Source organism: Lynx rufus, unplaced genomic scaffold (assembly GCF_022079265.1).
Source record: "Lynx rufus isolate CCGP_SWC_20201006 ecotype Redwood Valley unplaced genomic scaffold, mLynRuf1.p SCAF_7, whole genome shotgun sequence".
Taxonomy (NCBI): domain Eukaryota; kingdom Metazoa; phylum Chordata; class Mammalia; order Carnivora; family Felidae; genus Lynx; species Lynx rufus.
In genome coordinates, this window is record NW_025814889.1 from 95,359,214 (window position 1) to 95,374,693 (window position 15,480).

Consider the following 15,480-nt stretch of genomic DNA (forward strand, 5'->3'; position numbering starts at 1 on the left):
TCTTTCTTTCTTTTTCTGCTATAGTTCGACACCTCTGGAATATCAACATGTTCCTTTCTGCTTAAGACAAATCTGTTTTGTTTTCTCTTTTAACCAAAGTGGTGATGATGGAAGAATTAACCTCCTACCCCCACTCCCCCACTCCTAGTTAGAAAGGCACTTGTTTTGAACTCCTAGAACTTAGTCACTGCGCTTTCTTGGTAAATAGATTTCCTTCTGAGTCATGCTATTACTGCTGAGCACTACTATATTTGTACAGAGATCTAAAAAATTGATAAGGATAGGGTAATAAATGGAAAAGTTTGTAGTTAAGATCCCACAAGTCAAAAGAGTATAATTCACAGGAATCTCCAATCTAACCTTTGCATAAGGTTAATGTGATGCCTTTACAGTTTGTCAAAGGGCTAAGGGTTCAATAATTCAGAGGCTCCACAGTCAGGTCAAACCCAATGCCACTGTATTATCTTTACGTCTTATATCATAGCTACATCTACCTACATGCTTTGCCCTTTAACTCTGTTGCAGTGAAAGAAGCTGATGAATTTTGTTTATTACTTAAAATTTGGGCTGTTTTCTGTACCCACAATACGGCTTCTCTGCATTGTTTAATAATTTGATGCACGATAGTTGTCTTAATTTTTTTTTTTTTAAACAATTCTGATCCCAAGTGTTGGGAGACATCCCAAATGCTAGAAGACATGATTCAGAGGCTTTAGGAGATATATCTTTTTAGAAGAGATGAAACACACAGAATAAGAATGAAGTGGAAATATTTTAATTATCTGGTTAATTGAGTTAGGTAGATAAACAAGGTGTATCCTACAACAATATAATTTTGTTAGATAAATGCTAAATGTCCACTGTATTATGCATAAAGTGAACAATTCTAGTTTCAAGGAATAATCACCATGCTCATGGGAAATGGTATATATTTATTTGGTATGTATTTTTTTCTGTATGTGAATATTCCATGAAAGTATCATTCAGCACCTTGGCCTGTTAGTAAGGAAGGTAACTTCCTCCTTTGAAACACAAGACCTGCCAAACTGGCATAATTCGCCATTAAACAACAACAGCAAATCCTAGATCACTTTTGCATTATCAATGTAAAACTTACTATTTCAATAGATATTTAATTCAGTCATTAATTAATTTTTAATTAATTTTATAAAAAAATTTAAAAATAGAAACTAAAACAATGAATTTCATTTTATTTCCCTAAGATTTAATTTACTAGGCAACAGGAAGTCTAATTTTATCTTTATGAGCATCTTATAATAAAAAAATATGGGAGCACTTACAATGTTCCAGCTCATAAAAATATATAAAAGAAATAATATCTTTTTCTCCCCCAAAACTTAGATTAAAGTGAAAACAGATGAATAAACAAAAGTAATTCTGTATTTGGTATTTTTGTTTCCCAAGAGTCATTTCCAATTAAATCAAGCAGATAAAGAAACGGCAACGATGGAAAACATGTCCTTCCCTGAAAGTAATGCATATTAACTTAGAAATAGATGCTCTGAGACTGCATTCACAGTGTTCTCTAATCCAGATAAAGGACGAGAAACCAAAATACCAATATTCTTTTTTTTTCTGTTAATAAACATGTTAGCACAGCACAGTGATAATTTGGAATAAAAATGTGAAAGAATGGGTTGAGGCATAAGTTGTTATCAGTGTTAATGACAAAGATGAATAAAGAAATGGAGAAACAGAATACCATCACCAGCTTAAACAAATATCAACAAATGCTTTTGCAGTGCCCCTTTGGACCCTATGTTGCTGAGGTTGCCCGGGACCATAGATGGCTTTCTCCTGTTTCTGCATTAAGACTTCAGGTCAGAGGGTAATGCTGGGTCCATTCTAGAAGTGCCTGAACAAAAAGCCACAAACAATCCATCCTTCTCTCCTTATTGAAATGCCTCATATCCAATTAAAATACTTCCCAGTCTCCTGTCAGGTAATATTCTCTAGATTCTAGATTTCCTAGATTTCTAAATTTCTACACTTTCATAAAAAGTATCACATTTTGCCCATCAAGTATACTTCCATTATTCAACTACACTACAGACCTGTGGTCTATGGTGGGCTAATAGTTCTGTGACAAGCCCCTCATTATCACTGGGCTGAGGTGTGTTGGAGGACAAATACTTAATTTTTACTGGTTTTTTTGTTTGGTGAGCTTCTCTTGGTTTGCAAATCTGGATGACTCACTAAGCTGCTGTATTCCTAAAGCATTCAGAGTGGCATTTAAACTCAGAATAAAGCAACAGGGAAGAGTGCTTATAATATTCACTGAAAGATTGTGGGAGCAAATAAATAAACCCAATGGTCTTTTTAAATTTTACAGCACTGTCCTGGGCAAGATAGTGTGCAAAGCCGTCTGTCAAGGGCCTAGATATGGAAAATGGTGTTTGGTTGGATACGAAAGGGAAGCCCTTCAGAGTCACATGCAATCAGGGTTGAGGAGGAGTTTGGGTGTTTAGGCTCATATTGACCTTTTCCCCTGGCCTCTCTGAAGCAGGAAATGAGGGGCTTTCTTCCTCAAAGCTCCTATGGCCCAGTGTGGTAACATTACCATGTATTCTCCTTATCTGCTTATATCTTATTTGCCCTATACTAGAATACAAACTCATTGAAAGCCAAAATCGTATTTTATTTATTTACTTGTTTGTTTATTCATTTATTTGTCCAACTTTGGACACTACCTAGCACACTGCTTGTCTATTTGTGTGCCCATTATATGCCAGCGTCTGAATGAAGGGGTGGAGACAACAGATAAAGTGAAATGGCATATGTTCTCAAGGAGCCTATAGGGTAGAAATAGATTTGAAGACCAAGACGGGATAAGGGCTTCTTGCACTAAGCTCAGTGAGAACACAAAGCAAGAGCCCACATCTGTGGAAGCACAAGGGAAGGCTTTGTTATATAGTAGACTGATCTTGAACCACGAAAGGTGTACAGATGGATCAACATATGCACAAGCATGGAGGGAAGAGAGTATGGGGGTGTCCTGGTACTCACTGAGTGTAGAGGTGCTGAAGCATAAACTAGGAGGGTGCTGTCCAACAATCAGAAAGCCCAGTGCACAAAGGACCATATATCATATTAAGAAATCTAGATGTGATTCTATAGCATTAGGAAGCCAAAGAAGAATCAAGAATCATGACATTAGGAGAGCACAGCCAGATCTGCTCTGAAAAAGATTACTCTGTGTGACAAGAGGGAAAATCCCTTGTGTGTGTGTTGGGGTTGTGCAGAGCACGGAGAGGGCAAGGAGGAGAGCAAAACTAGATGCAGCAAGACTGGCTGGAGGTTGTTGTTACAGTCATGGCTCAATGATGAAATACATCTTCATTCTGCCAATAAAAAAAAACTGTCCTGCATCCAAATTATATTTGTTTGGTCCCTACTCTGTGTGAGGACTTCCACATATATTTCTAAAATTTAATTCATATTTCAAGTCTATAAGATAAAACTATACTTCCCCCACCTTTTTTTTTTTTTTTTTTTTTACTATACCCATTTTGGATATGAAGAAACTGAGGCTCAGAGAGGCTGATACTATGCCAAAGACAGACTTAATCTCATAGAGATTAAATCACTTGCCCAAGGTCACACACATCTTACGTGCTGGCTTTGGGATTCAAGCTCAGTCTTGGACCAAAGTTTTTTATACCACCCCCGGTGATATCTGCTGAAGTGAGAGGCATTGTGCTTCCCTGCATAGGGGAAGAGACTAGGAGTCGAGATGTCTAGATGTCAAAGGTTGTTTTATACCTCATTTGCTTTGTCACTTTGGTGAAGTCACTTGATTTCTATGAGCCTTAGTTTCTGTATCTGTAAAATGTTCACATATGCTCCTGAGTCTGAGTCTATGATTCTGTGAATTTAATTAAATGCATTCAGGATGATGATCATTCCAGCAAGTTTGTTAGAATGGGACATAGCAGAAGGTAAAAAGGGACTGAATTTATTCAGGGGCGAGGATGGCGGAGATGGTGGGGGCAATTTAAAAAGTGCAGATTTAGAAAACACTATGAAGAATACATTCATAGTTCTTAAAATTATGTTCCTCAGAAAACAAGGCAAAATAAAATAAAACAAAAACCACATCTCAAATGAACTCCTAGATTGTGGACAAAGGTAAGTATCTGGCAACCACTGTGACAATGAAGGCAGTGAGGAGTACGCCTGTTGAAGAAGAGAATAGAAGGGTGTAATTTTGGACACTTCAGTTTCAAGTAATCAACCGACAAATATATCCAAATGGCTTTTCTTCAACACGATTTACTGGATAAGTCAATAGAAGCTACAAGACCATAAAGATTTGGAGAAGAAAGTGCCTCGGAGTGGAATTTTGATGTGAAAATAAATTCCGTAAGGAACAAACATATTAAGTATGAAGATCAGAGAATTCTGACCCTTAGGGAGATTTTTATTATCAAATAACACACAATAAACAGCTTTCATTTCAACACCTCCCAGAATCGAGTTACCATGTCATGCTAACTGTGCACATTTTTAAATGAAATATTCCATGAACAACATACCTCAGGGGAGACTTCTATAATTCCAAATTGAGATAAACTTTGATGTAAGACATTTATATTAAGTGAACGCAGCACTTCCTCAGATGGGAGAGCATCCGAAATTCCTGCTTTTCGGTTTATAGGAGACACAAATAGTTCAACACTGTTCTTCTTTCCCTAGTAAAAGCAAATTATTTGTGTACATTAATAGGCATTTTAAACAGCTTTGGGAAATATTTTCACCTTCCCCCTAGAAACATTAAAGAAAATCAGAACCCTAGAATGTCCAAAGGCATCTTGGCAATCACATTTATTAGTTATCTGGTACACTCAGTATTAACAGCCCAAAGCCTGAGATTTTCCAATGGCCTTCTTTCAATTAGTTGACACTTTAAGATTTGTATCTTTATATTTCATTGGACTCTGGTTTAATTTCCATTCCATATTGTGATTTTTGAAACATATCGTGTAGACGTTCCCGAAGTATTTTGTGTTTAAAGAGGCATTTTAAAATCAAATAAATTAGGGACGCCGGGGTGGCTGAGTCAGTTAAGCGTCCCACTCTTGATTTCAGCTCTGTTCATGATTTCACGGTTCGTGAGTTCAAGCTCTGCATCAGGCTCTGTGCTGACAGTGTGCAGACTGCTTGGGATTCTCTCTTTCCCCTCTCTCTCTGCCCCTCCCCTACTTGCTCTCGCTCTCAAAATAAATAAATAAACTTAAAAAAAACCTTTTAAACCAAATGAATTAAATAAAACCTGTTATAATGGTACAATTATTAGACACCACCACTCCATATATTTTTCTTATAACTTGTATTAACGTAAAGGCTGAACTAAGGAAGGTGATGCTAGATGAACTTTGAAGTTGCTTCCCTGATCCTGTCTTTCACCTCAAGTATATTATACTTTTAAAATCTACCCTTGGTAGAAATGCATATGCTGTGCAGTAATATCATGGCACTTTCCTATTAGTATTACCTCCTTAGCTGAAATGGAAACACGGTATTTCTTACCATAAATGGCTGATATGCCACATGCACACACAAAACAAATACCACACAAAAATGACATAATGAAATAACACTGCACTTATGGAGGGAATTGTTGTTAGTCTTTTCTTGTTGATGCATGGAGTTCGCTCATGCTAGACAACGATCTTTCAGTGCAATTTATCAGAAGTTCAGCCAGGTATAAAATGCAGTATCATGCTCACTTCGGCAGCACATACACTAAGATGCAGGGTCAGTGTCCTCCTGGAAACCCAGAAAAAACGTTTCTGTGTTTGCAGGAGATATCAGACAAAGACTAAATACAGCATAATGCTGACGTGAAACATGTATATAATAATTTAAACAGTTTCTGACCTAATAACCACAATGGTAGGAATAGATGACTTGTTTTGTGCCTGATACACTCCTAGGTACCTTAAATCTGTTATCCATTTAATGCTGAAAACACCTCCAGGACATAGGTATCATAGTTTCCATTTTGCAAATGAAGAAACGTTAAGTGGCTTGCCTAAGGTCACACGGTAGGACATGGTCAGGCTGAAATGCAGTACGGTTCTGTCTGCCTGCCTCCAAAGCACCGTGCTCTACTGCCTCTTGCATCATCATAGCTTCATCTGTTATAATAACTGCTCTTAGAAACAGACATATATAGGGGCGCCTCGGTTGAGGCATCTGACTCTTGATTTCGACTTAGCTCGTGATCCTAGGGTCGTGGGATCAAGCCTCGTGTTGGGCTCCACACCGAGCGTGGAGCCTGCTTAAGATTCTCTTTCTTTCTCTGCCCCTTCCCCCCACTCGCACTCTCTTAAAAACAAACTATATATATATATATATATGTATATAAATGCCACTAGCATTCTCTGAGGATAAGCATATACCTCCCTGTGTGTTCCAAAACTATTTTTCATCCCTGCAAAGGGCTATTATGCTCATTAAATCTATACACACAAAAGTATATCCAAGATATCTAAGCATACCTAAAAGATTTAGGTCTAGATCTAAGACATCTGTAATCCCTGTCTTCTCACTTGAGCCGGCTATACCCTGGATATAAAAAACAATTTTAATTCTTTCAGGATATTGGGGAGTGTTGTATTTCCTCTTCAATGGTACTGTGTTAAAAACTACAGTTGGGTTTTTTTTAAGTTTATTTAGTCTCAAGAAATAGTTGACACGGAATGAAAGCTATCATGGGGTCTGAAACAATTCATCCTCCACACACAGAAAAAACTCAAAGAAACAAAAACTCTAAAGCAAAATAAAAAGCAAATTCTTCTCTGTAGCTGAAAATACAGATATTGACGCAATAGACAGATAAGCCTAAGCAAGAGCGTAAGAATTTACAGGAGGGGTATGTGCAGTGAGATATTAGATGATCCCAAAGCCCCTTTTCACAGGAACCTTAGGTAATTAGATTTTTACAAAGAGAAAATCTTATGATTTGAATTTGCCTTTCTTTGCCTTTGCTCACACCCACCTTCACATGCAGATGGGAACGTGTAGTTGGATGACATCAAGGTTCCCAAACACTGAGGAAAGGGGGAAAGAAAGGATGTGGGTGACTGATAGATAGGTCTGAAGTGGGCCCTCTACAAAAGATCCTTCAGTTTTACCTCATCCCCACCCCAGATCAGATCCCCATCTAAGTTTTCTCATGACTTCCAGCCTTATCTATTCATGCATTCCATTTGTGCTGCTGTCCTGAAGGGTTGGGTCTTCTTTATTCTTTATTCGAAATCCTCTGCCTTGTGCATTTGGTACCCTTCATCCTGATACACTTGAAGGGTTTAAATAGATACTGTCTGGAGATGGTGTCTTAACTGATGTAGAAGCTCTCACTCTTAAGGAGAATATTTTGGGAGTAGTGTTAGGTTGGTGAGACAAGTATTTTCAGCCCCTCTGTTCATATCTATCGGGATAGTAGCTAGCCCTGAACTATCAGAGAGTTGACAAACTTTTCTGGAAAGGGCCAACTAGCCAAATATTCTAGCTTTCAATTTAGCGAACCACCCAGCTCTGCCATTGTAGCACGAAAGCAGCCATAGACAATATGTAAACAAATGGGTGAGGCTTGCTCCGATAAAACTTTCCTTGCAAAAAGAGGTGGTATGCCAGATTTGGCTCCTGGGCCATAGAACTGTAGCACGGGGGCTCTTTATTACTAAAGCCTTCAATAAAGATCAAAGTTTGTACTGGGAATGCAAAACGTAGGCATCTTACAATGAGGCGATTGATGTGCACTTGCTGGGGTAAGAGTCCTAAAGCTGCAGCCACTCCTTGGCGGAATATCCGAAGCAAGGTTATGTTCAGCCTGTTTACATCCATTTGCAGTGTCTGAAAAATAGAGGAAAAAAGAAATCAAAATTATAGTAAATTTTTGGTTCCACATTCAGTGCCCGCTGATGGCTGACCATGACAATTTCTGTGACTGAGAAATTCATACACATGGTGCTTTATTGCATTTTTAATGGAGATTAGGGACATTTTATGTGAAATTTTAAATGATGTTAGTTAAAAATATGATGCAATTTGTCTAGGTATAATAAATAAAGCTAGGGAATAATCAATTCATAAGGAATTTCCCTGAAATGTGTGTTGGTCTTTAGCTTAAGGCCAGATGACAGATTGGAGTATACGGCCAAGTACATTTCAGCCATCCAAGCCTTAGGACATCTTTAATTTGTGTTCACACACAGTCACATGCTGTGTAGGTTCTGTGATGCTAGACTTGGCAGTTTCTTTATGTAGTGATCCACTGCCAGTGCAAGGCAAAAGAACAAGGTGCAATAATGCATTTTCAAACTCCGGTAAAGAAGCCAATGGTACTCATAATTTGGTCTAAGGTAAACAGTTGTTTTTCATTTGTTTGGGCAAACACTCTTAATTTTCAGGTTATTTGGGGGAAAAAGCACAACTAAATATTTAAAAATTCCTAAAATACAAATCAAGTTACAAAATTCATAGTATAGCCTTTGTTTAAGCCATGGGTGGTATTACTACATTTAAAGTAAAATTGTGAACTAGTTAACAAAGTATTTTCAAAAATGCATCATAATCATTCGAGGTAGGTATTTTGCAAGATGGGGAAACCAACTCTTTATGCATTTCTTATATTTTATAATGCTTATTTCATTAACTTGACCATAGCAGGTTATAAAATAGCTGTTAGATGGTTCCAATATCATCTATTCTATAAAGTGGAGCACACCTCTATTTGTGCACTTCTGTGATAAAGAGATTGGCTTACACGCATAATCTACTATAGTATAAACATTCTTACAGGACCTTTTCACAGCTTGTTGTAAAAGGACAATGGAACGTTTTCAAGAATTTATTGTTTTTTTTTTTAATGTTTATTTAGTTTTGAGAGATGGGGAGAGAGAGCACGAGCAGGGGAGGAGCAGAGAGAGAAGGAGACAGAGGATCCGAAGCAGGCTCTGCACTGACAGCAGCAGGGTTGATACAGGGCTCGAACTCAAGAACTGTGGGATCATGACCTGAGCTGGAAACCAAGAGTTGGATGCTCAACCGACTGAGCTACCCAGGCACCCACACCTTAGTATCTTTTAATGCTTGCCTAGGGTCAGGGACCATAGAAGTGGGTCACTTAGGAAACTGAAACTGGACTCCTTGCCAAAAACTGAGATCCAGAAAAGGTCAGAACCATTTCAAAACTTTAGCTAACAGTCCAATGAAAAAGTACAACTTGCTTCTGAGGAGGGGGAAGGGAGAATTATGTTGGGGGATAGGTAGAAAAGCTATATCAACACCATCAGTGATACTTTTTTTATGAAATAAAACCCATCAAATGTATATTTGCTATATTATTTTATAATTTATAATTTATAATTGTTTGCTATATTATTCTCTCTACTTGTCTATAGACCAAAATTTTTTCTGATATAAAACAGCATAATTTAATACAGAAAACTAAGACTTGAGCTCAACCCAGAAGGATGATCAGGATTTGGAAATGTAGTAATGAGGAAAGCATTATAGTTTCATGCATGCTTTATGTTCTATGGAAACATGCCTTATGGAAAATCCAACAGATAAGAAAAACTCAGTCCACCTGGTGGTTCTGAGAAAGAGAGGGCTTCCTTTTGTCCAACAGTTTCCTTTTGGCTCTGCAAGGCTGTGGAAACCACCAACAGATAGGGGACATTGCACCAGAGACTTAACTCCTCTTCCTTTGCAAGGCCAAGATGGGTTCCTCAGTTCCTGCAAATGCTGATTAGGAACCACTGACTTCTGGCTCACCCCCAGTGTTTGTCAGGCGGGGTGAGCAGGCAGGCACTGCTTCTGATCCCCACGGGCAGGGTTTGGAGCCAGCAGTCTACGCTGGGAACCGAGACTCAAGGGGCTTGCATACACACTTGAGAACTCAATTCCCAGGGTCATGATTAGCTCGAAGCTTGTAACTGTGGAAACAGTATTAAAATCGAAGTTCCCCAGACGAAAATGGTAAATGGAAGTGAAATGGGAAGTCAAGATTAAAAATCACTCAAAATGGCAACTTTCTAAGAAGGCAAAAGCTGTGCATTTGAAACAGGAATTTAGACTACCTAACTAGAGTCAAGAAATTAGTTGAAATAATTAGTTTAAAATTGCAATCATCTGGTTCATTGCATCAAAATATTTGAATAATTTGCCTCAGTTCTCTGCTTGCCTGAGAAAAACTGGCATGCATTTCTGACTATCCCCCATAAAATAATGATACTCAAATGAAGTACAAACAAATAAGTATATATTTGAGGGTCTAACATGTGCCAGACATTATGTATGAGTGCAACTGGAGAAAAACAAAGGATTTGAGACAAAATGAGAATTTTATTTCAGAAGAAATCAAAGTGTAAGAATTCCTGTAGTTAGAAGATATATGTTCATTCCTTCCTTCTGGATAGGTGCTAGAGATGCACAGCTTCTTTTCCTCCTATCATGTAAAATCATAACAACTATGATAGAATATAAATTTCCATGGCAATAACAATAGTGTCATAACTTCAAAGTTACCATGCAATAATGCAGGATATATTTTAGTCTGAATTCTAAACCCATTTAGTCATTTGTATTATTTAACATACAAATGATTTAAGTTTTTAATTTCGAGAGATTCAAAGCTCTTTCCAAATGCAAATACCAAGCCATAAAGCTATTCACAGCAGTAAATAATGCAAATAGAGTTACTATCCAAAAACAATCGAGTATTTTATTGGTATTATAAATATATATACAGAAAAAAATGGAACATATTAAAAATTCAAAGATTTCAAACTCCATCTGTATTTAAATGTTTTTGGCCTCTGCCTCGTCACTCTTTATCTGGGGCCTAGGGTCCACCCCAGCTAGCCCACAACTCGGGAAAAAGAGATACTACTTTGTAATAAGACTTTCTTTGATCACTGGATTGTCCACTAAAGTAATTGAAATCTGTGACCCTTAGACATAAATCAGTCCAGTGGAATTCATTAAAATGTAGTACTTAATTCTATTCACCAGCATTATATTTAAATTAGAAGTATGTGATTGGCTTTTAGCAATTTATTTTTCAAGAACAGGTGAATAATTTTTGCCTGGGAGGGGGGCAGTTTTCTAAATGTTAGACCCCTTTTGATGTAATGCAGCCTGGTCTGCCATCTGATCAAACCCAGTAAGAGTCAAGACCACACCCAGTGGCCCCATTAGGAGGAGGAAGGCCAAATGGTCAACTCTCTTCCTAGAGAGATGACCTCAAAGCCCCTCAAAGTCTCCATTCCCAACAGCCACAAAGGAACCCAGCTTCCTCAGGACCAAGCCTGTCAAGAGGAATCTGCCCTATGTCTTTCTAACTTTGTGTGCCCATTGCTACCTGGGACGTCTAACTCCACATTATTAACAAGGAGCATCCCATTTTGTCCAGAGGCTAGATTGTCAAGTGAATTCCCAGAATAAAAACAAGTTTCCCTGTTTATGTCTTTGAACCAAGGAGAAGACCCTGACTTATCAGAAGCATTTTATACAATTGCCACGTCCCTTTTTACAATTCTGTGTTGTCCTCTGCTATTTTTAGACAGTATTTTATTTTATTATTATTTTTAAATGTTTAGTTTTGGCAGAGAAGCAAGGGTGCGAGCGGGGGAGGGGCAGAGAGAGAGAGGGGGACATGGATCTGAAGTGGGCTCCATGCTGGCAGCAGAGAGCCCAATGTGGGGCTCAAACTCACGAACCATGAGATCATGACCTGAGTCAAAGACAGAGGCTTAACTGACTAAGTCTCCCAGATGCCCCAACATTATTTTATTTTTATTTTCATATTTTACATTCCCACATTTCTCAGAATTTTATACCTGCTTCCTTCTACATGAATGTCCTACTTCTTACACTTCAAACTCAATATCACCAACTGAACTTACTTACCTTTTTTCCTCTCCCCCTCTGTGACCAAATTTACACCTATTTCTGTATCCCATATAATGGGATGAAGTCTCATATTTGGGAGTCAATTGACTTGATTTTTTTCCCTCATGCTTCATCCCACCATCCGATTAATTATCAAGTTCTATTTATTCTACCTTTTAAATATCTGTTGAAGGTTGAATCCATTTTCATCTAACATTTCTACCATCTTGGGTCAGATGACTACCACGGCCATCTGGACTGTTTGAATAGAATCTTCATGGGTTGCCAATCTTCTTTGGCTTCTAATTCATTCCCTATATGGACATCATAGTGATCTGTGCAGAATGCTAGCCCAGTGGAATCACTACTTAAAATACTTTAAGGAAATCTAACTTTATTTCTTCCTTCTTTTAAAAATTTTTTTGGATGTTCATTTATTTTTGAGAGAGAGCGAGAGAGACAGAGAGAAACAGAGAGAGACAGAGCACAAGCAGGGAAGGGACAGAGAGAGAGAGGGAGACACAGAACGTGAAGCAGTCTCCAGGCACTGAGCTGTCGGCACAGCTGACAGTGAGATCATGACCTGAGCGGAAGTCAGATGCTTAACCAACTAAGCCATGCAGGTGCCCCAGGAAATCTCATTTTCTAATGAGAGGTTCTAACTCCTTGGTTCACTGCAATCTCCCTGTCCTTCCAGTGTTACCTCCCAGTCCTTCCCATCATGCACTTTACCCTCCAGCTGTATGTAAGGTGTATTAAACAGGCCATACCCTTTTGCATTGTGTCAGTGTATATCTGAATCACTGGCTGGGCTTCCTTCATTCTCCCTGGAGACTCAGCTCAAAGACCATTCTGTCAGCCTTCCACAACCTTGCCTTCCTCCTCCTTTTGTTTGCATCTTTCAGTTCTCCAAGAGTATTCCATGTTGGACTTTAGTTATATTTTGTTTAAGTTTTTTTTTTTTTTTTTTTTTATGAAGTTTATTGACAAATTGGTTTCCATACAACACCCAGTGCTCATCCCAAAAGGTGCCCTCCTCAATACCCATCACCCACCCGCCCCTCCCTCCCACCCCCCATCAACCCTCAGTTTGTTCTCAGTTTTTAACAGTCTCTTATGCTTTGTGTTTAAGTTTTTATAATAAAAACTTCATACTTATTATTAAAAAAATCAAGGTACAGAAAGATACATAGTAAAAAGTGAAAACATGCTTGTCCTTTCAATATCCAGAAATAACACTGCTTCCTGTGTATCATTCAAATATTTTCTACACATATATTATATAAAAATAACATGTATATATTATATATCATGTTTATCACTGTTAAATACAAATAAACAACACATACCATTCCACAATTTGCTTTTTTCACTTATTAATATATCTGGGATATATTTCTATATTTATAATATATACTGTAATCAAATATCATGTTTAGATTCTTATCTAATAATGTCTTACTTTAATAGGCTAGTTTATCCCATTCACTTTCATTATTTTTTTTATTTATTTATTTTTTTTTAAATTTTTTTTTTCAATGTTTATTTATTTTTGACAGAGAGAGACAGAGCATGAACGGGGGAGGGGCAGAGAGAGAGGGAGACACAGAATCGGAAACAGGCTCCAGGCTCTGAGCCATCAGCCCAGAGCCTGACGCGGGGCTCGAACTCACGGACCGCGAGATCGTGACCTGGTTGAAGTCGGACGCTTAACCGACTGCGCCACCCAGGCGCCCCTCACTTTCATTATTTTAACAGACCTAGATGTGTTGTATTATTTTATGTTATCTTTTTAAATCTGTTTTTATTTTTCCTTAATTTTCTGTCTTTTGCATTGTGGTCTGGTTTGTTGTTGTTGTTCTGTATTTTTTTTCTTCCAGTGTCTATATTTATAGTATTAAATAATATATGCCAATATATTTAAACTTTTATTTCTTGATTTATAGACTTTAGAAAGTATTTATTAACTTCCTGCTATGAAAAACAAAGAAAATGTACATCTCTTCCCACCAATTCTCATGATCATCTCCCAGTTTTTATAATTATATTATTATTTTTATATTGTTATGTTTTATATATTTACATTATATTCTGTGTAATAGAGACTACTCATCCAGCCTATTGCCTCCTCCTGGAAACTCAGCCCATTTACAACTAGGTGAAGCCATGTGATAGTTCTCACCAATTATTATAACTGAAAGTGAGGTGATATTTTCAGTCTGAGGCAGTTAAGAATGAGGGTGCCTTCTCTATCTTTCTCTCTTCTCTCTGTCTACAAGCTGGATGGTTCCAGGGTGACTCTCAGACTGTGAAAATGGTGGAGCCACACAAAGGCAGATACCTGGCACCCCAAAACACTGTATGACACAGAGGCCCTGCCCAACACCCCTGATTAAACAACGACATGAATTAAGCATAAACTTTTATTGTATTAAGTCACTCGGATACTGGGTTGTGTTAGCATTATTTACACTGATGAATATGTTTTGTAATTATAATTTTTAAAATTTCTTTTTTTCAACGTTTATTTATTTTTGGGACAGAGAGAGACAGAGCATGAACGGGGGAGGGGCAACGAGAGAGGGAGACACAGAATCGGAAACAGGCTCCAGGCTCTGAGCCATCAGCCCAGAGCCTGACGCGGGGCTCGAACTCACGGACCGCGAGATCGTGACCTGGCTGAAGTCGGATGCTTAACCGACTGCGCCACCCAGGCGCCCCTGTAATTATAATTTTTAAAGTTCTATAGTGTTAGTTAAATATTCAAATGGATTCAGTGGTCATGATCAGCCTTTTTAAATAGGAGTGCCACTATTCCTGAGTTCTTTAGTTTGCTATATCTCTTATTTAACCGGATTTCATTATCAAATAGCTTCTTTCAAGCAGGGTTCATGAGTGCTATATTTCCTGAGGCATCATATGTTTGAGAATGTATGTGGTGTTTGTAACAGTGACAAGTTGGCTGGATATTAAATTCTTGATTCAAGCTCTATTTTTATTTTTTGCCTTTGAACTCTGCTATTATTCCAACACCTTCTGGTATTGAAAGTTGCCATGAAAAATACCTTGGCTTGAGGCTAGCCTGTCTTGTAGATAACCTGCTCTACTGTTTCCATCTGAAATCTCACAGGGGTCGTCATCTTTCAAGTTAAAAATTTCCATCAGGGTATTTCCTTGGGTTGATAGTTCCTGCAGCCAGCCATGCCCTTGAAGTCTACAGATTCCAGATTCTTTATTTCAGAAATATTTTCTCCTATCATACATTTGAATGATTTTTCTTTGACATAATTTTTTAGTTCATCCTCAAGGACACAAATTGTGCAATTATATAAATTTTTTTGTCTTTCTAACTACTTTATTTTGTGTACTTATTTTCTCTTACCACTTGTATGTCTTTATTCAATTGAAATTTTCTCAGGCATATGCTTTCAGCAGAATCTGTTCTATCCTTTTTGTTTCTAATGTGGTTTTGATTTCTGTAATATGTGTTTTATTGTTATCTTCTTGTATCTTCTGAGTTCTGCTGGCTTGCTCTTTGTGATGCCCTAGACAAGA

General features: G+C 37.8%; 1 protein-coding gene across 1 annotated transcript in view; it reads right to left on the reverse strand.

The window, feature by feature from the left end:
• PTPRR (protein tyrosine phosphatase receptor type R) overlaps positions 1–15,480 on the reverse strand; it is a 225,217-nt gene that overhangs the window by 108,798 nt on the left and 100,939 nt on the right. Inside the window, 2 exon segments of the mRNA XM_047066390.1 lie at positions 4,557–4,712; positions 7,768–7,881. Of these exon segments, the coding sequence (XP_046922346.1) occupies positions 4,557–4,712; positions 7,768–7,881 (270 nt within the window).